We start from the raw sequence: 20,638 nt of genomic DNA, 5'->3' as shown, positions 1-20,638 counted from the left end.
GTAATAAAATTCTTTGCATATGATGTTAAAATACTGATTTATTTTTTTAAGAATACAATTTCAGGGATTTAATTCACTACATACAACACAGTTTTAAGAATTACATTTAGGTATATTGCAATACAATGCGCAGTATATTTAGCATGTCGGATCACCAGTTGAAGTTTATGTGCGATACATCCGATATGTAAACAAATGTTGCATATCACTGGCAGCTTCTTGGTCAGTAAAGTGACAGGTACTCAATACTCGGTATTCCCAAAGCTAACACGATCACAGCATATTGGAATAAATTAAACAATTTAGTATCAAATACGGTTGGATTTAAAAAGTGTCACTCAAGCCTTCTTCTTCTTCTTGTGCTTGGGATCGGCGTGATCGGCGGGCGGAGCGGGCGGCGGGCGTCGCTTGGCAGCGCGCGGCGCCGAATGCTGAGCGCCTCGCCGCTCCGCGCGCTCGCGCTCCTCCAGCTCCTGGTTCTCACGCTCGATGAGGGTGATGAGCGTGTTGCAGCGCCGCTGCAGCTCCACGGCAGTGCGGGACTTGAGGAACCAGTCGAAGCGGAACTGCGGAGCAGCGTGCACGGCGGCCCGAAGCTCCTCGTAGACATTCTCCTTGTCGAAGCCCAACTTGTGTAGCATGCACACGAGGAAGCGGTCCTCCTCCTCGATGTAGTTCTTGCCCTTGTTAGTGCCATAGGAAATACGCAGCTGGTGGAAGGGAGCCCGATAGCGCGCCATCTTGGCATCCAGAGCGCGCTTGATAGAAGCACGGCGCTGGATCTTAGCTTCCCCTCGCTCGATCTGTGCCATGATCCTTTCCACATCTTGAAGCTCGTGACAGCGCTCCCAAAACACGGCCGAGTACTCCATAACCTCTTCAGGTGTCTTTCCTTCTACTTCTTTGGCTATATTTTCTATATCGTCTCGTCCATATTTTTCGTTAGCCTTAATAAATTGATTGAAATCTCGCTTGGTCCAAATAGTAAATCCTGTAAAATAAAAACATTTTTTAAATACAGATTTTTTCAGGCAAACATATTTATGTTTGCTTCAAAAATTTACATTGTAAATGCAATGTAAATTTTACTCGACTTACAATTTAGAAATTGACAGTATATTTAGATGAAAAATATGAATATTTGCAGCTGAAACTGGAACGGTCGGTAAGTAGATGATCCTTCTCCGCAAGCTCGCCGATCTTCCCTCTGGTTGTGTTAATTACGAAGGATTTAGTGAGACACATTAGTAGAAAGTATTGCGAACCGATGGTTAGTAGATGATCCTTCTCCACAAGCTCTTGGTCGGTGAGGGGTTCAGCCTCGTCGATCTTGCGTTGCTCATCCCTCTGGATGCGTGCGGCGTCGGCACCGAGCTCGGGATTGCGCGGCACCTTGTAAGCCAGGGAACGCCGGAACCAGTAGATCTCTTGGTCCAGCAGCTCGAACAAGCGCGGCGGGAAGAACTGGAAGTCCTGCACCATGGGCTGCTTAGGTGGACGTGGAGCCTATAGGTACAAACAGAATATAACACAAGACTCTGTAATCAATGGATACTAACTTTGACATGGTACACAAAAATGTGATAAAATTTTTATGCTATATATTTTTTTAAAGAAATATTTGCATTAGTCTGGTTTTTGGTAAGCTGAAAGATATTGCATTTAGCAGTAACCCTTTCAAAATCCGTACATTTTTGTAATCGAAGATTTAATTAAAAGTTAGTAGATTTATTATCTCTGTAAAAATGTTTCTAGATATGAGCATTGCATGTAGGTATAATACACTGTTTTCCTTCTTCTACTTACATATACAGTAAAACCTCGTTTTTACGTTCCTCAATTTTACTTTTCCCACTTTTTACGCCGAAATGTTTAGGTCCCATTTTTTTCCATATATTCTCATTCAAATATCCCCCCAATCAATGTTTTCCATAACCCCGGTTTTGCATTGAAATTTTTTCAAAACTCATTCTGTCTTTTAAAAGACGCTGAGCCACATGCCGCCGCGTTTGTCCAAAATGGTAAATAAAAAAATGCGTAAACTGTTGTCCAACTAAATTCAAAGTAGGTTTCGTGTAATTGACCATTTAGTTTAAGTACTAATTTTAACATTTTACTAAATTGTGACATGCGGTTGACGCATGTTTTGGAAGAATAAAGTCTTTACATCAATAAATTACGATGCAGATAGTTTAAAAATTTGGCAATAGAAATATTATTTGGAAAGAAGATTGTTTGAAGAGTTTTCATAAAAGTTTCAGTTTTGCCGCAATGTAAATGACAGTTGAAATTCTGTGGTGCCATTACAATTTTTCTGGAGTCTTTCATTTCCTCACTTTGGCGTTTTCTTTGGTCCAACACTTTTTTTCGCTGCTCCCTTGAAAAACGTAAAATAGGGTTTTACTGTAATTAGCATAAAATAGAAACATGTTTTTAAATAGTTACTGAATTTTTCACTAAATTAAGAAATCAGAGACATTAAACTGGAAATTATTTAAGAAAGTATTAAAGTATCGAGGACAAAAAGTTTAAATGAAGAATTCTTAAAATAATCAAATCCATTATGTACTGAAGGGTATCCGTTTTTTTATAAATTAATTATTTTATTACCATAAAAAATTCAATAAAATCATGATAGTATGTAACAATAAGGTTTGTTTACCTGCTGTTTTCCTTAGTTTGGGATTTCAGCATTATTAGGGCGGCTAATTACCATTACTTTGAACTAGGACTCAACACAATTAATACACTTTGGAAACTTACTTTAGGAGCCTTGGGTTCCGATACACGAAGAGCTTCCCTGAAGTATGCATCCACTGCGTAGTTGGCCTTTCTCTCCCTCTTGGGTGGTTCTATCCAACTTCCGATGCCCATCATCTTTTGTTTTTCTCTATAATCCTCGCCTGTAATAAATCATAATGCGCCATTTTATTATGTAATAATATTAATATTGTGGCCAATTTATCAAATCTATTTTTAACAATAACCATCCACAAGCCGAACTATACTAGACCACAATAAAGGTCTTTACGATTGTTACAATGTCTTTCAAAAGATCTTAGCGTAAATGAAAACAACACGCTTTGCACTTGGCCTTCGTAATGTCATTTGTCAATGGCCTCTTATAATAGAATGTGTTCATTGCGATGTTTGCCGTCGTATCAACAGAAACACAAAATTTTACCACCAAAATTCATCATTTCTAGACACTCTAAATTTTTATCAATTCTATCATATCTATTCAATTTATATGCTCCGTCGTCATCATTCCCCCTTTCTTACCTAATGATGCATAAGGCATTGCATTGGTAGCTTACCTCGACCATTTGTTCTGTTACATGAAGGTAAGACGATGAGTCTAATGTTTCATGTGCAGTGTAAACATACTATTTTAAATAAATATTTCATGTCAACCATGTTGGTTCGAATCAAACCTGAGATATATGGGAAGCAAGCATGCTAATCATTAGACTGCGAGACTGACTTAGATGGTTTAAATACAATATAATCATTAAAAACATTTTTTAAATAAATTATACATTAAACTCAATTATTGTTTTCGATGATTAATAAGGTTCTCTAGATAAGGACATGTTTACACATACATGCAAACAACACGAAATTTCGTCTTGATTTTTTTTTTTAATAATTTGAAAATGATGACATGGGAGTGCAGATTTTATATAACAGGATATTTTCAGTCAATTTGTCTAAAAAGTACTCGTTTAACAATGTAATGACACCACAAATAAGACAAGCTCTGGAATTGATTGTTTACCTTCGAATTGGTACACAGAGTCGGTAGCTCCCGGTGCATCCATGGTAAATTCTCTTAGCGAAGATTCTCCCAGTGACTCGAGCTTTTCTTTGAGTTCATTGGTCTAAAAAGTACATTAAATTTGGTTGTATTAAAAAAAGATTCAGATATTTTATGAATTTCTTGTTGGAGTTTAGGGGGACAACACTAAAATCTTGTTGCCTGCACCTTTTGCAGCATAGAGCACTATATTGGTATGGGAATGCAGCAAATCTTACGATTCAGATGTCAGTCAGAAAAAATAAAACACTAATAAATATTTCATTTAAAATAAACGTTTAAAAAATGTAAAATAAAAATAACTAATACCTAGGAGAACTCAGAAAAGCTATGCAATAACAAAGGCAAGATAAGATATTTGATTAATTTGAGCACACGTGGGGGGCTGCAATAGGGAAATATCATTTTCCGGTCCATTGCATTGGCCACGATTCAAGTAAATTTATAATTTCAAATTCCCGCTAAAATGATCTGGTCCATTGCATTGGCCACGTCCCATTACGGACGTATTAACGTCGCGCTTCAGGTAATTTTTTTACTTTATTTTTGACCGTTTAAATTTAAATGGAACATCATCACATAATTATAATTATGTCTCAACTCATTATCATATAAATAAAAATAGCGGAATAGTAGTTTTTATTCACAATAATCATACTATTGAAAATGTTCAGGAAATACAGTTACAACTTGCAAATTGTTTATTAATAACAATCAAAATAGGCGGTAAAAGTTTACAAATATTTGCTATGTATCGCACACACAGTTCACAACCCATCCAATTTATTCAGGAACTAAAACAAATTATTCTCAATAACAAAGAATATCCTTCAATAATGATGGATGATTTCAACATTAATATTGCTGATAACAACAGCAGCGAAATCAAAGAGGAATATCTGAATATGATGGCTGAACTAAGTTTTATTTCATGCATGGAAAATTTCACAAGAGTAGTTCCAGGACAAACTCCTTCGTGTTTAGATCACATTTGAACAAATTGCAAAAATATAAATAAGATAGAAACCGCTATATGGGAAACAAACATTACAGACCACTACACTGCTATTTTAATAGATGACCAAAAATGTACTAGTCAGAAAAGGGATAGTATTAAAATTATTAGTAAGATTGATATCGAACAATTGCACGAAAACATACAAAATGAAAACCGGTTATCCACGTTATCTTCTAATAATGCACACGATTGGGCGATTTCATATGAAAAACATTAAATAATTATATCGAAGCGGCTTCGACTCAATCCGTATTAAAAATAAAATCTAAATTTCGGCAAATGGCTTTACCATGGAATTGTTGTGTCTATCCGCAAAAAAGAGAATATTTTTTGACTTTTTAAAAGATATCCACAAAACCTAAAATTATCATATTTTTATAAAAAATATAGAAAAACCTAACAAAGATTATTAAACGGACTAGAGAAACATATTTTAGAAAAAAAAATACGAGAAAGTGACAATGACAATGAAAAAATTTGGCACATAATAAACGACATATCTGAAAGAAAATGTAATGTTTCTAATCGGATACAAAAGATTAAACTTAATAATAAATTAATTCTAGCAGATAAGGAACCAAAACAGATGGCTAATCACTTTAACGACTTCTTTTCTAAGGTCGGTTAAAATCATGCAAAAAATATTAATCCTGGTTTTAAAAACAATATTCTCGAAACAGTGTAAATAAAGTAAAGTTTGATTATTTTGATGAAATAGAAGAAGATGAAATTAAAAAACACATTAATAGTCTAAGAAACTCTGCCAGTCCAAGTTTTGATTATGTAACTGTCCCATTAATTAAAGCTTTATTGCCTTTTATAAGTTACCCAATCACTCATATTGTAAATACAAGCTTGAAAAATTGAGTTTTTCCAAAAAACTATAAAAAAACAATAGTAGTCCCAATATACAAGAACGGATATCACGAAGAACTTACCAACTATCGTCCAATTTCTCTTATATCAAATATTGCCAAAATTTTTGAAAAAGAAGTAAAAAAGCAGCTGTTAATTTATATAAAAGCAAATAACATACTTAACGGTAATCAGTATGGCTTTAGAGAAAATATAAGCACTCAAGATGCCATAGCTAAATTAACATCAATAATATACGATTCATTGGACAAGGGTAATAAGGTACTTGCTATATTTGTAGATCTAAGAAAAGCTTTTGACACTGTATCACACGTCAGACTGATGAACAGACTGAAATTTTATGGGATTGGTGGAACGGTTCTTGTATGGTTAGAAGAATTCTTAAAAAACAGAATCCAGTACACCAGGATAAATAAAACATTGAGCGGTTCAGCTTCCTCCTGCTTCGGCATCCCACCAGGTAGTATTCTAGGTCCTATACTATTTATAATCTATGTCAATATAATGTTCAATTTACCACTTCAAGGCGAAGTCATTTCTTACACCGATGATACTGTGATGATTTTTAATGAAAAAAACTTGGAATGAGGTTAATAAAGCGGCTAATATAGACTTAAAGGTATTTAAAGAGTGGTTGGATCAAAGTTACTTGACAATGAATTCAGAAAAAAACCCACTACCTAACATTCACATTAAACAATAGAAATAGACCTAAAATCTCACGACAAAAACTGCAGAGACCATATAAACTGTTCTTCTCAATGTGTTACCCTGACCGAAAAATCTAAGATAAAATATCTAGGAATAATAATCGACCAAAATATTAAATGGAAAGAACAAATAGATTCAATGTGCAAAAGACTAAGAAAATTATTCCACATATTTTTAAAGCTTAGAGCTATCTTATCGACAGATCAATTGAAGACAGTTTATTATGCTCTAGTACAGTCAATCATTCAATATGCAATAGTTGGATGGGGAGGGGCTTTTAACACTCATCTTAGACCCTTAAATGTTCTACAGAAAAAAATTATTAAAATTATACTATATAAACCATCCTTGAACCATCCATCAACTACCAAACTGTTCAAAGAATTTAATGTTTATTAAACCATAGATATCTACGGAAAGTGTTGTATGCTCCAGGTGCATAAGGAGAGCCTCCCATCGGACCGTATTACGGGAAGGTTAAGAACAGGATGCCTCGCTCTACAGAGAATTAAAACTACCACGGCCAAACATCATTGTACTTATATAGGACGGAAGCTTTTCAATAATTTACCACAAAATCTACGCCAAGAAATAAATTACGGAAAATTTAAGAATAAATTAAAGAAAAGCTTCCTGACATGATAAACATTAAGCGTATTTTGAAAATAAAATGTATGTATAATATGTGCCTGTGTATTTCAATTTATAAATTTTGTGTTTTATTTTTTTTTACTCATTATTATTATTTTTTCTTAATTTTTACAACTGTTTAATTTTTTATTTATTTTATTATTTTGTTTTGCATTTTTTGTTTCTTTTTTATAACATTTTGTAAACTTTCCAAACACAAGAGCCAGACTCTTTTTTGGCAAGTTAAACCTTAATTGTTCCATTTTTTTACTGCATGTTTTGTTTATTTATGCTAATAAAGGTTTTTATTGAAAAAAAAATCACGAATCTCAACGTCACAATTATCAAGGCCAAACATGTCGCATTTTCGTGAGGACATATTTTAAAATAATTTACTTTGTAGAGTTGCGTTCAAAACATTTCTCCACAATATCCATTGTGAAGATGATGAGACTTACTTTCTCTCAAATGACGAGTTTTCGGAAGAATAAATCGAGCAACAAGCTGAAGAATAGTGCTACCGAAAAAGAAAACATTTCAGACGATTCTGAAGGAGAATTTTTCATTGCAAAAAATAAATCTACACAATGGCGAAATACAACATATCGTGTTTCTTCACTGGCTTGACTCCAAACGCTCTTGAATAGTATTGAAAATGAACTAAATGCATTCTTTCAAATTATCGATATGATAATTATTGATCAACGATGTTTCGAGATGCACAAATATGTATGTCGATCAGCTGAGAGCTGACCTTCAATATTGGCAACAATTGTAAGGATGAGAATATGGATTCTGACTAATAGGTCTAATATTTTGTTTTGAAATACTATCATATTTAGAATGTTGTTTCGTTTTTTGTTATATATTTATTTTTTAAGTCGAATATATATTTTTTAAAGTATGGTCATTAATCATTTTTCATAACCTTACAGCAATTCCCTAACATTTACATGGAGAAAACTGGATGTAAAATTTACGACAAGCGCCCGCTCGAGAAAAACCAATCAGCACGCCTGCTGGAAGGTCAAACAAAGCCGAGTTATGTTCAACACATGGCAACCTCCCCTCTCCCCTTCTGCTGCTGCTGCTGCTACTACTACAGACGCATAATAAAAATGACTTTTATTACCTACTTATTTTCTAAAACTAAATGAAAATATTGTTCATTATTTATTGCAAGGAATTAACAACAATGATTGTTTATTTACAGAAATCAAAAATTAGGGTCTGTATTTAGTCACACGGAACGGAGATGAGTCGTCTATATTTTGATTGGTATATAACTCATCACAGGGCAAAGCTCCATACTTTGCAAGCCCATTCACCTTTTAAAACATTTTTCATTTTTGAGCAATTTAGCTAAGTAATTAAATGCTTATTTTTTTACATAATCCGTATAGCGCTAAAGTTCCCGACAGTAATGAAATAAAATGAAAATCTTGTGAGATTTCATAAAAGTTGATACCGCACATACCTTTCGTTCTCCTTGCTCCAAGATAGAGTCAATATCATCTTCGGTTAGCTCAGAGTCCTTGGAGGAGAAGACGTGGTTAGCCCCGTGTCTGATCATGTTAAGCATCTCGTCCTTGTTGAGTTGAGTCTTTTGGTCCACCAAGCGACCTGATTGGATAACTAACTTATCCAGTCGCAACTTGACTTCCGCTCTTTCTACTATTTTCTCCTCCACGGTATTCTCGGTGATCAACCGGAAGACTCGCACCTGAACAGAAGATCATATTTACTATATATTTACTGAACAGAAGATCATATGGAAATTTTAAATGACATTTTGTAAATGGAATTTGGATATCATCTATTCCAGTTTTTGTTAGTCAATTGATTTGTGATATCTCAATTTTCTATTTCTGCCAGTCAATTTATTTTCTTCAACAAAATTTAGGTATTTATGTATCGACTAAAATGAAAAACTTTCTTCTCTATCTCCTGAACAATTATTTGCGGCTAGATGCACCAAAAACAAAAATTTTAAATATGTTCAAGTACACAAATAATACATGGCATGAAAATGTAAAACCAGTATAATTGAGGTCTCATCATGGAAATTTAAAACATATAGTCTAAATATTTTTTATAAATTTGAAAAATCATTTTCTTATTGTTCACACTCCTGATTAGTTAGTAAATGATATTTAACAAATTGTTTTTTAATTTGCATTCACCTGTTTCATTTGCCCGATTCTATGAGCCCTGTCCATAGCCTGTAGATCCATTTGAGGATTCCAGTCGGAGTCGTAGATGATAACCACATCGGCGGATGTGAGATTAATACCGAGACCCCCAGCACGAGTGGATAGCATAAACACAAACTTTTCACTGCCCTCTGAATTATACTCTTCGATTTGCCGATTCCTATCTTCATGGGGAGTTTGCCCGTCAAGGCGGCAGTACTTGTATTGGCGCCAGTAGCAGAAGTCTTCCAGGATGTCGAGCTGGCGAGTCATCTGAGAAAAGATGAGCACGCGCGAACCCTGCTCCTGCAGCTTGGGAAGCAACTTGTCCAGTAGCGCCATCTTGCCGCAGTTGTACAGCAAGTGCTCGTCCGTAGTGTACGGCGGTCCAGGCTCAGCTCCGTCGAACAAGTACGGGTGGTTGCAACACTTTCGTAATTGCATTAAGATGTTCTGCAGGCGCATTTTCTCTATTTTTCCTGCACCATTAACTAAAAATATCGAGAGGCAGTTAAGTAACGGTGAAACCAACAATGATGATGCTGATATATCAGAATAGAGATATACAAACCTATATCTATGTCCTTCATTAAAACTTTGGTGTACCACTCGCGCTGCATCTTACTGAGCCCCACGTACACTTTTACCTCCTTCTTGGGCTTGAGCTTCTTCTCCACTTCTGACTTAAGCCGTCGAAGTAGAAAGGGACGTAAAACAGCGTGCAATCTCTGCACCAAACTATTGTCTCCTAAGAACTGGTTGGTGTTGAACCACGAGTCAAAGTCCTGTAAAAAAAAGTTTACATGACTAGCGGCTCTGTTTAAGTGCGGAATATTTACTGTAGGCAGCGCACACTTACGTCGGAGCTGTTGAAGACATCGGGCAACAGAAAGTTAAGTAGAGCCCACAGCTCGTGCAGATTATTCTGCAGTGGGGTTCCAGTCAGCAGAAGTCGATTTGTAGTCTTAAACTCGCGAAGGAATTCTGACAATTTTGACTTTTCATTCTTAATCCTGTGAGCTTCATCTATGACCATGTAACGCCAATTGAATTTCTTGAATACGGATTTCTCTCGAATGACCATCTCGTAAGAAGTGATACAAACATCCCACTCACCGGGCATCAGAACGTCGCGTATAAATGTATTCTGGAATCACCAATAAACAATCCTATTAAGAATCATATCATCACTTGTACGCAACACCACGATAGCGACAAAATACAAATTGTCCGGGAGAGAAAATAATCATATTTTGTTTTTTGTTTCAATTTGTGATTGAAATATTTTGCAAAATATTAATTTAACTAAAACAATTGTAAATTTGATATTTTAATAGACTTTCACATTTGCAGTAGTATAATATATTTGCAAATTTGTTAGATGTTTACTACAGTAAAATATTGTTAACTAATGAAGGCAGTTTTTTTCCCCTGTAACAATACTCAAATTAATAATGGAACGCCCTTTAATAATAAGGAATATTTATATGTTTTTAATATCCTTTTTAATTACTTTAAAATTAAAAAGTACCTTGTAATCTTTTACAGAATATTTTCTTTTCTCTTTCTTATATTACACAAAAATATTATACCTGTCTATTTATTATAGGAGCGAAAATCCATAAACATTTCTTGTTTACCCACGAACAGGCCATGCCTTTGTGGGATTTTTTCGTTTACTATTTTTATTTTATTATGTATTTCATTGCTATGTAATTATTCTTTATTTTTTTACAATTAATAAAGGTTTAGGAAGTAATAATGGCAATACTCACTCTAGTCTCCTGGTCGCCGATAAGACAAACAGCGCGAAGAGAAGGACACCACTTTTTAAACTCGTTCATCCAATTAGTGAGCGTGGACTTGGGAACAATTACAATATGGGGGCCAATAATATTCCGGAAGTGCTTCATGTACCCCAACAGGGATATGGTCTGCAATGTCTTCCCCAGCCCCATCTCGTCGGCCAGAATTCCGTTAATGCCATTCTCATAAAGAGAAATCATCCAGTTCAAACCTCGCACTTGATAATCTCTCATCTCCCCGTTCTTGATGTACGGGGGAGAGGCTTCGAAACGGAATATTATCTTTTGTTTAACGTTTGTTTCTGCTAATAACTCTTCATCTTCTTCCTGCTCCGTCTTGCGGTGCCTGTGACTGTAAGATAGAAATATTTCATTTATATAATAATATTCCGACTCGAGACATCACTGTAGGAAAAACAGATTATTTTTTTCTATTAGAATAAATGTAACATATACAAAATATGCTAGCATGTAAACAAAAAAATCTCACTATGTGTCAAAAAGATTAATTGAATGAAGAATTAAAAGAAAGTACACCAGACTATGAGCGTTTCATTCGACAGGCACCGTGGTGCAGTCGGTTATACGGCCAACTGTGAAACTGGTGTCGCGGGTTCGATTCCCGCCAGTTGCAAGAAAAAAAATGAAGTAAGTTTTTTTTTCTCAATTAGTCTGGGTGTTGTGATGTGTTTTTCATTACCTCCTTACATATCTCCTCTATCCCACCTGTTTACTGTTTTGTAATAAAAATTAATAATAACGTACAAGGTAACGTCACAATAGACTATCACAAGTCGCAGTGATGCTGAGCCTGCTCTAATCCTTAATTGCTAAGGTTAAGGCATAGGATAGCTTATTTATATCAGATTATGAGTTTGGGATAATCATACTTCACGCAAAAGTCAATGTTTAAGATATACTTAGGTAAGTATGGAAGTAAACTGATGGTATCATAATATTTTAACAGAATTGAAGTATGGGATTATTGAATAAGAGTGACATACTCCCCCGGATCCACTTTCTCTTCTTCTTTGACCTTCTTGGGGCGTCCCGCTTTAGGTTTGGCTGGACTACCTCCGCTATTCTTCGGGGCGCTTGCCATGAAGTGAGAAAAAATTTCTGTCTGTCGTAACAAGAAATCGAAGCGTTTGGAACGATCGGTCTCGATCTTGCTCTCAAAGTCCCCTTCCTTGCATCGCGAAGAAGAATCACTGGACGACCCATTCTGCAAAATACGGTAGTTGACTCTTTGTGTATACGTTAATCCTAGGAAATATCAACAAAGTAAATCATGGATATTAGAATTCAGATTAATGAGACCACTCACAGAGTTCTCTCCTTCTACCCCGTCAACTTTTATTTCCGTTTGAGCCATATTCGTAAATCAGACTAAATTACTTATATCTGCATCAAAATCACACCGGTTATGATTGTAAAGCAACACTTATAACGTGAAACATTTAAAAACGAGAGCACGGAACAATAGACGGCGAAAAAATCATCGCCGCCGGCATACAAAAGAGCGGCATTTAATACCAATATGGCCGACGCTACTTTTTGTCAGTTGTTCGTTCGTTCGTTGTTCTAAGCATGTTCTGGCTTGTTCTATGGTTCCTTTATTTTATGTTATTTAATGTCTATGGTTTAGAGAGTAATAACCTAATGTCGCCCATACGGAGAAAAACCATTATATGATTATTGATCACGAATTTAGCTACAGATTAAAGCAATACAACGGTCCGGAGGTACTTAGGTTGAGAATTGCGAGCCCAAACCGAAACCGTCCATTACACGTTTGTTGAACTAAAAACCAAAACAAAAATTTTAAACGCTTTTGTTCTACTCAAAAGAGCTTAAGGGCTTCTCTAGCAAACTGTTACTCTGATGCTTTTTTAGTATCAAATTAATACTAATCAACCTTACCCCAACATAGATACATCGAGGCGTCTAACGTTGATTTATGTTTCTTTTTAAAAACATCGATGTATCAAAACGTAAAACTGCCAGACATTGCAGATGGTTTTGCTAATTTTTCGTACCGGAGAAGTTTGATACCCTAGAGAACCAAAACCCTCAAATTTCTATAGCCCTGTGTTCGACTATATAAAAAAACATAGCTATTTTGATACAACGATGTTTTATCCAATGTTTTTTATCGATGTTTTGAAAACATCGATGTATCGTATATGCACCCATACATACTGTCAATGAAGATGTTTTTTTTAGATCATATAGACTTCTAAGACTGTAGATTGACTATTTAATATAAAATAAATCTAAAAGCCAAATTGAAGATTGCAGAAATTACTCCAGCCTAGATATTAACAAAAATCATAATATGGTAATAGCCAAAAGTCTACTGAAATTGAAGTTAAAGAAAATTCAAAGGAACACTTTCAACAAATGCTACTCTAAGGCCTTGAAAAAAAAAGTTATAAATAAATACACGGAAATGACTCAGGCTGGTATTACAAATGATAAGGAACATGTTAATGAAATCTGGGAGGAGATAAACACGAAAATCAAAAGTGTGGCAAAGGAAGTCATTGGCTAAGATAGACATAATATAAGGCAACTCAACTCACACCTGCTATCGCTCCCATTATTATTACACAGCAACATGGTCTTTACAAAGGTAGGTCAGTCGAATCTAATCTCTTGGAATTTACAAATTTTATGACTGATTCCTTTTGCAAAAAATTTCAAGTCATCGCCATGTACACTGATTTTCAAAAGAAATTCGATAAAATTAATCACAACTTATTGCTTCATAAACTGGAATGTTATGGAATTTATGGTGATCTTTTAAGATGGTTGAATTCTTACGTAACAAATAAATCCCAGGCAGTAGCTATAAACGGTGACTTATCTAGTTACAAATACTGCAGCTCTGGTGTTCCACAGGGTTCCCATTTAGGACCCATTTTATTTTCTCTCTATATTAATGAAATAAATCAGTTCTTTAAATTTTCTCAATTTCTACTTTTTGCAGACGATGCCAAAATATTTTTTTACGTAATGAAACTAAGCTGATTTGGTTTTTTTATGTCACAATCAACAATGACAGATTATTAGCCACGTGGCCCAAATGCCGGCCTTTTATTGGTTAATTGACATAAAAGTGATTTTTTAAAACTTAACTAAAGAGTAGATATTCAATTTTGAAATCAACATCAAAAACATTTTTTCTCCATGCTTGTCACACGTACCTACATAATCAAAAACAAAAAACAATTTTTGCCTAAATATTGACTTGAATGACAGATTCTGTGACATTCTTTTTCATCAATGACAGTCTTCTTCAAGTTAAGTCATGTCTTTCTCGGTCTTCCTTATTTTCTTCATTCATTAACATGCATTTGTATGGTAAATCCTTCAAGCTTTTTTTTTGCCATCCATTCGCTCTACATGTCTAAACCAACACAATACTCCAACATATTGCAAGAATCTTGATTTAGTCAATAATGTCTGTCTCAGCCTTATATAATGCAATAATCTCGACATAATCGAAACCTGATATTTATTATATCTTCTAATAGCAACTTTTATTTTTATATTCCAATGTCCAGAATGTGTAGGTTTGTCACACAACTTTTAATTCTTTGGAATAGATCTTCCGGCTTTTCATAGATCTCACCGCCACTAAAACAGTGGATGAAGATGTATTGGCATGGTTTAGCTTGAAATTTTACATGTTTATCGTGTTAATGAATATATTGTATACCATTATTGTATTGCCCTAGTTTGTCATTGCTCCATAGTTTTATGTTCTTTTTGTTCAGTTTCTTGCATATATTCGTATGTTTCTTCGTGTAACTGTTGTAAATGACTTAGGTTGTATCCATTATAAAAATATTAACATGTTCACCTTTAATATATTGTTTTAGCATACATTGGACTGAAAGATTGTATTTATCAGCTTACTTTCATCTTTGTTTTTCTGATTCCATAACTCACTCTCATGCATAAATGTCGGCACCACGCTGAATTGCTAATTATGAAACTTATAAACTGCTAACTGTGCCTTCCACGATAAAAAAATATTTACCAAAGTTGATTTTAATGCACCGTTCATCTTTGTTCCGGGCACTCATTTTCCTTTCAATATTTTTCTTTATCTGATAACGTTTATATTTGGTTTAAATCATATCTTTAAAAATTTAATAATTATTTTTTGACTGAAAACTCTTAAATCACTTTTTTGTAAAGTTTAAATGGTCGTCAGATTAAAAACCACCCGTGAGCTCTGTAGCCGCAAGACATGTTGAAATCTAGCAAACGCATGTTACTAAAATTCAACAGAATCCCAACCAAGACGTGTTGAAATGTTTATTGTACAGCGCCCAGCGCAGTGTGTCGTGAAGATTTTCACAAAAATGGTGTTATAAAAATAATCATTCTAACAATATATTACAACGTCTAATTTTAAGGAATCTGTTTTAAATAATAAAAATGCGATGTCAAAAAAATATAATACATATCCATATATATACGTCTACTATAAAAATAATAATAAATTTAAAACAAACTCCCTCTCTAAACACAAGTTTTCACTCTATTAGAGAGGTAAAAATGCTATTTTAATTATGTGTGTACAAACTATTTACTTTATTTGTAAATTTATACTTACTTTTGCCATAATTCTTTTTCAATAAATAAATAAAAAAACACTTTTCCGCGTTTTCCCATCCGGATGAGTGACAGCGAAATCATATTTTATCATGGGTTCGATGAAGATAATTTAAGAATTACTACATACAAATAAGAACGACCCGAGCACAAAAAGTTTATTCTTGTATACCAGTAAGGTAAAGGCACCAGTGATGGACAGTTTTAGAAAATGTTTTTAGACTTCATAACCCTACGATCCATTTTTAACAAAATGAAATCAGACGATGTGAAATAATAATAGTACGGTATGTTGGAAATCGTTTTTTAATAATAAAATTAATAACAGGTTACAGGTTTAAATAAAAAAATAGAAAAACCATAGTTACTTCTAATCATCAGTGATGGACAGACAAAATCTAATTATGGACACCCATTAATGGACAACGTCCAGTAATGGACGCCCAGCATTGGACGTATGAGTAACTAAATCTCTTTAGGTCATATAGATATTAGGTAAATATTTTTCCATCTTCATTACTTTAAAAAAAACCTCTTTTATTTTGTTGTACAGGATCATTTATCTTTTCCACAATGTTTTCTATTTTGTACCAAATCTTATCGGTTTTTTCCGACCATCTGAATGTGTTTCCAATAGATAACGTCATTGTACTAGTTTCAAACAAACTTTTTTCTTTGTTTTCAATTATTCCTGGGAAATATTCTCCCTCATATCTAATTATTAGGTAACATCCCCTTTTTATGTATTGTACAAGAGCTTCACTGCTGGAGGGCGTAAATTCATTCAAAGGTACATTTTCTAGATCTGATTCAGAGTCAAGATTTAGGGAAAGGGTTTTTTTTCTTTTGTTTTTTTGTCCTTTATAAGAAGAAACATTCGGTAATCGTTTTTTTCCTTTCGTGAAATATTTTTCACATCCCTTATTCTTTACAATAGAGTCACTGTGTTCATTCCACTCACTTTCACCACTTTCGGCATATTCGATTTCCAAGTCGGTGTTGTCTGAAGACGAACATTGTTGTAACTTTTTCATTTTTTTCTTATTCATATTTTTCTTTTCTTTGGCAATTTTCTCTTTCAAAACTATTTTTTCTGCTCTTTCTTGGTTTTATTTTCTTTTTCTTCTTGTAATCTACGTTTTTCTTCATCTTTTTTTTCTTAATACTGCTTCCATGATTTACTTGTAACTGCCGATGGTAGCTTTTCTTTCTTTCTTCTGTTTTTTTTATTATCCTCAATTTCTTTCAAACGGCGACGGCACTGTAATACCTAACACATCGCTTAATATATTTTTCAAAGGTGTACAATATTTTGTTGCTGGATTAGTACGGGAAGTGCTAGGTCTAGATTAGAATATAAGGCCATGGGAATGAAAAGGCTTAGGGCCTAGTAATTAAATACCAGGGGTGGTATTCTGAACCACTCTCGTGGGCCTCTCTACCTCGTTAAAATCATTTTGGTATCCTGAACGAATCTCGTAATAGGTATCGTTAAAACCACGCATGCGCACAGCACACAAATAAACTAACCTTGTAAATCTGGCAAACGTCAAACATGCGACCCGCGAGATGTTTCGTTTTTAAAAATGTATGTTTATTTTTTATTGTGAGCTACTAAATTGGCAATTAAATATATTGCGTCATCTGTAAAAACTCAAAAGACGCCATTATACAAATTACGACAAATCCATTTGTGCTCATAAATTGGAGGTTCGTAAGTTTTTTTAAATTTGTCTGGACATTTTTAGTCTTTGTCAAAAATAACGGAGTTAATACAGGTAAGTACTCGTAATTAATACATTTAATCAATTTAAACACGTAATATACTGTCAAAATATTAGTCAGATCGATTTGAGGTCTTTTTTCCTCGATGCAGATCTGGCACAGTTTGAGTATGTCAGTCGGTGTTGATTATATTTTAACACTAAATTCGTTTCTAATTTATATTAATTATTAATGTATATATACATACATTATCAAAGGGAACTCGGGATACACATTTAATGCATCTTAATCATGCTATAAAGGTTCCTAAAGATTGCCATATTGAAGCTAATTGAATGACAAGACAATGCATTGATTGATTGTTTAGTATTCCCAAAGACATACGGTCGGCCGTCGGCTCTTGTACTTTCTACTTTTGCGTAATTCACTATTTCAGGCATTTAAATAAATTATGTTTTTTACAGATTTTTATCAATAATGCAAACATTCTTCGCTTCCATGCAGGTGCTCCCTCGGTTAACTAGTGATAACTATATTAAGATAATATGTTATGAGGAAAATAATGAATCAGGTCATTAAGGAAACTGACAGGGAAGGTGTGCCTACATTAAGACAATTTCAGTAGAATTATAATATATGGAACGCAATAAGCAATATTGGATACTTGTGGGCTGAAATAAAAAAGTAAAAAATGAAAGGTTCCTGTAAACAATTATGCCTGCAAATGATGAATTTTGAAGAAACTCCGGAAACTATCACAGATGATATAGTATAGGACTTCAACAATGAAGATGTTAACAAGTTAATTGAATATCACTCAGAACCTCTGTCAAATGACTGCTTAATTACAACAACTGGTAAATGAAATACACAGTTAATGTCCTTACATTTCCTTAAAAAGCTGATAAAATTGTCTTTGACAGTAAAAAATATGAATGAAGCCTTATCTATTTTGAAAATTAAATACAGCATGTTATTATATAGAACTCTTTATCAAGAAAACAAAAAATATGGAAGTATTTAACTAACTCTTGAAAAATTTATAAAGAATCACCTGAAAGCACTTAAACACCTCATTAACTTAATTAAAAAATACATATTTTTTACATCCCTCGACTTTCGAACATTCAACATTCGCACACATTTTCAGGAACCAATTATGTGCGAAAGTCTACTGTATTTCAATGCTTGGGACAAGATGTCGCTCTAATGGTTAGTAATACTGTAATTATATGTCTGTATACTGATAACATAATGAATCATTACATGCAAGAACATTTTTTGCTCTAATTATAATTGAAGCTGTAAGGTTTAAATATCAAATCAAAATACATATAAATTTTAAATCCTTATTTCAGATTTGCTGTCACAATTTTTGAATGTGTAAGTACAAAATGAACCAGTGCAAGATCTGTTTGTTTGATCCCATATCGTTGAAATATACTTATTCTTCTGACATTCTCAATTATTAAAAGGTGTCAAACCAAAAAATAAAGTCACTAATTATTTTCATTAAGGTTGTGTAAGGTATCTCATCATTTCCCTATCCGCACCATGTGGTGCATAGGGCACTGCATTGGCGCATCAAATGCAGCATATTTCATCATCGGTTACATGAAGGTGAGGTGATCAATCTTACACTTCAGGTGCTATTCGAGGGACTGAAACATTGCAGTGAACGTTAAGAATAAATATTTTCTGTTGATCCTGCCAGGAATCGAACTTGGGACCTCAAGCACGGTCGGCAAACGCTCCGACTACTACCCTACGAGGGAGACATATCTCTACCCAATTTCCTTTTCCAGAATTTACATAAGAGTTGCTGTAAAGCCGAAAACGCTCGTCCAGGGTTCTGCTTTCATTTTTCAAGCAGAACTGTTTCCTTTGTCAGCTTGGACACGGACAAAGGGTATGCAATATTATGTTTCCTAGAATTCGAGTTCATTGTTGGTTGCCATAAAGGAATAATAGAGCATAATATATTTAATCAATTTATTCTAAATTTGTTGCAACAGAGAGGGAAAACATTTTTGAGAAGAGAATATGGAAGTATGGGCATTTACAGGGCTTATGACCAAATTGAATTTTATTAAATTATTTCTCCCTAGGGAGGAAATCCAGCCAGTCCGCAAGTATTTGGACGTACTCATAACATTGTTTTATTTATTTTCACTATGGTACCATATCCATAGTCTGTATTTTTTTTTTTTTTAATGTTATGTTGAATATGCATATTAACATTTAAGATTGTTTTTATTTTATTTTTTATGGCTTACAAATAATGAACAATACAATAAATTGGTATAATATCAAAATTTGTTATGTTTAGAAATTTTTCATGAATTAAATGTGAACACAACATGCACAAATAATAAATAAAGTAAAAAAAAAAACTTTTTTTAATCGACTAAATTTAATTTTTGTAACTTTTTATAATTTTTATGTGTATTTTACATTTTTTTGGACTTTAATATTGTTATTTTAATTTCACTAGATTTTTTCCCCTATGCTTATTATTATGGCATAACACGGCAACAGCCTAAAAAAAATCAGTACATTAATATGTAAACTGTGAATCAATTGAGTTAAATTGGGTTGTGGTCCTATGACTATCGTCATGGACTCACGGTTCAAAGGTCCGTGGTTAGAATCCCATTCCATCCCAACTTGATTCCTATTTTCTAATAGAGAGTTAAGCTAGGGTTTCCTAGGACAGCGATGCCCGTATTTTAACGGCCGTAGTGAACGGTGATGCGGTGGATAACCGTCGTAACGGTGACTAGAGAGTGGTTTCCTAAGAAAACAGTATTATCAACACCATTTAACACCGTTTCCCTAGAAAACCACTCTCTAGTCGACGTTACGACGGCTATCCACCGCATCACCGTTCACTACGGCCGTTAAGATACGGGCCCCGCTGTCCTAGGAAACCCTAGCTTTATTTACAACTCGTCGAAAATGGCCCTCAAAATTAAATGTTTAAGTTAAATGTTAAATCTCTTTTAAAAAAATATATAGTGAATTTTTATATGGTAGAATAAATAAATGCAGGTAATCATCATCATCATTTCAATTCCGCACCTAATTGCATAGGGCACTGCATTGGTACACCAATCGCAGCGTATCTTGATCTTTTTGTTACTTAAAGAAAAGATGATCAATCGTGCGCTTGGGGTGCCAGTCAAGGGACTATGAAATATTGTACTGTAAAATCACCTTTTAAAATAAATATTTC

The 20,638-nt window shown here is 34.1% G+C and overlaps 1 protein-coding gene and 1 long non-coding RNA gene across 3 annotated transcripts; one reads left to right on the top strand and one right to left on the bottom strand.

The window, feature by feature from the left end:
• Window positions 1–20: 20 nt before the first annotated feature.
• On the bottom strand, window positions 21–12,601 carry Iswi (nucleosome-remodeling ATPase imitation SWI). 2 transcript variants are annotated; one of them, XM_088230078.1, is made up of 11 exons: window positions 12,377–12,601; window positions 12,054–12,274; window positions 11,020–11,401; window positions 10,104–10,391; window positions 9,816–10,029; window positions 9,236–9,735; window positions 8,530–8,775; window positions 3,779–3,881; window positions 2,764–2,903; window positions 1,266–1,506; window positions 21–991 (listed from the first exon to the last, which is right to left on the bottom strand). In XM_088230078.1, the coding sequence occupies exons 1-11, from the start codon at window positions 12,422–12,424 to the stop codon at window positions 339–341; spliced, it is 3,036 nt and encodes a 1,011-aa protein (XP_088086204.1). In that variant the 5' UTR covers window positions 12,425–12,601; the 3' UTR covers window positions 21–338. The 2 variants fall into 2 exon arrangements, with proteins under 2 accessions (XP_088086204.1, XP_088086205.1); XM_088230079.1 differs by lacking the exon at window positions 1,266–1,506.
• A 4,618-nt stretch (window positions 12,602–17,219) lies between these two features.
• LOC148279371 (uncharacterized) lies at window positions 17,220–18,902 on the top strand. Its single transcript, XR_015822905.1, has 4 exons — window positions 17,220–17,456; window positions 17,868–18,260; window positions 18,554–18,615; window positions 18,762–18,902. It is a non-coding gene; the product is annotated as an uncharacterized LOC148279371 (long non-coding RNA).
• Window positions 18,903–20,638: the final 1,736 nt, after the last annotated feature.

This window comes from Micrasema longulum, unplaced genomic scaffold, assembly GCF_059751315.1.
Source record: "Micrasema longulum isolate JH-2025_06_02 unplaced genomic scaffold, ASM5975131v1 h1tg000729l, whole genome shotgun sequence".
Classification (NCBI taxonomy): Eukaryota; Metazoa; Arthropoda; class Insecta; order Trichoptera; family Brachycentridae; genus Micrasema; species Micrasema longulum.
This window is presented reverse-complemented; position numbering and strand designations above follow the sequence as displayed.

What these genes read in the sequence shown, in the direction of transcription:
- Iswi (XM_088230078.1), bottom strand. Translation starts at nt 12,424, where the DNA reads ATGGCTCAAACGGAAATAAAAGTTGACGGGGTAGAAGGAGAGAACTCT. An exon ending in AATGAAGGACATAGATATAG is followed by an intron (nt 9,736 to 9,815) that starts GTTTGTATATCT and finishes CGATATTTTTAG; the next exon opens with TTAATGGTGCAGGAAAAATA. An exon ending in GGATCATCTACTAACCATCG is followed by an intron (nt 992 to 1,265) that starts GTTCGCAATACT and finishes TTTATTTTACAG; the next exon opens with GATTTACTATTTGGACCAAG.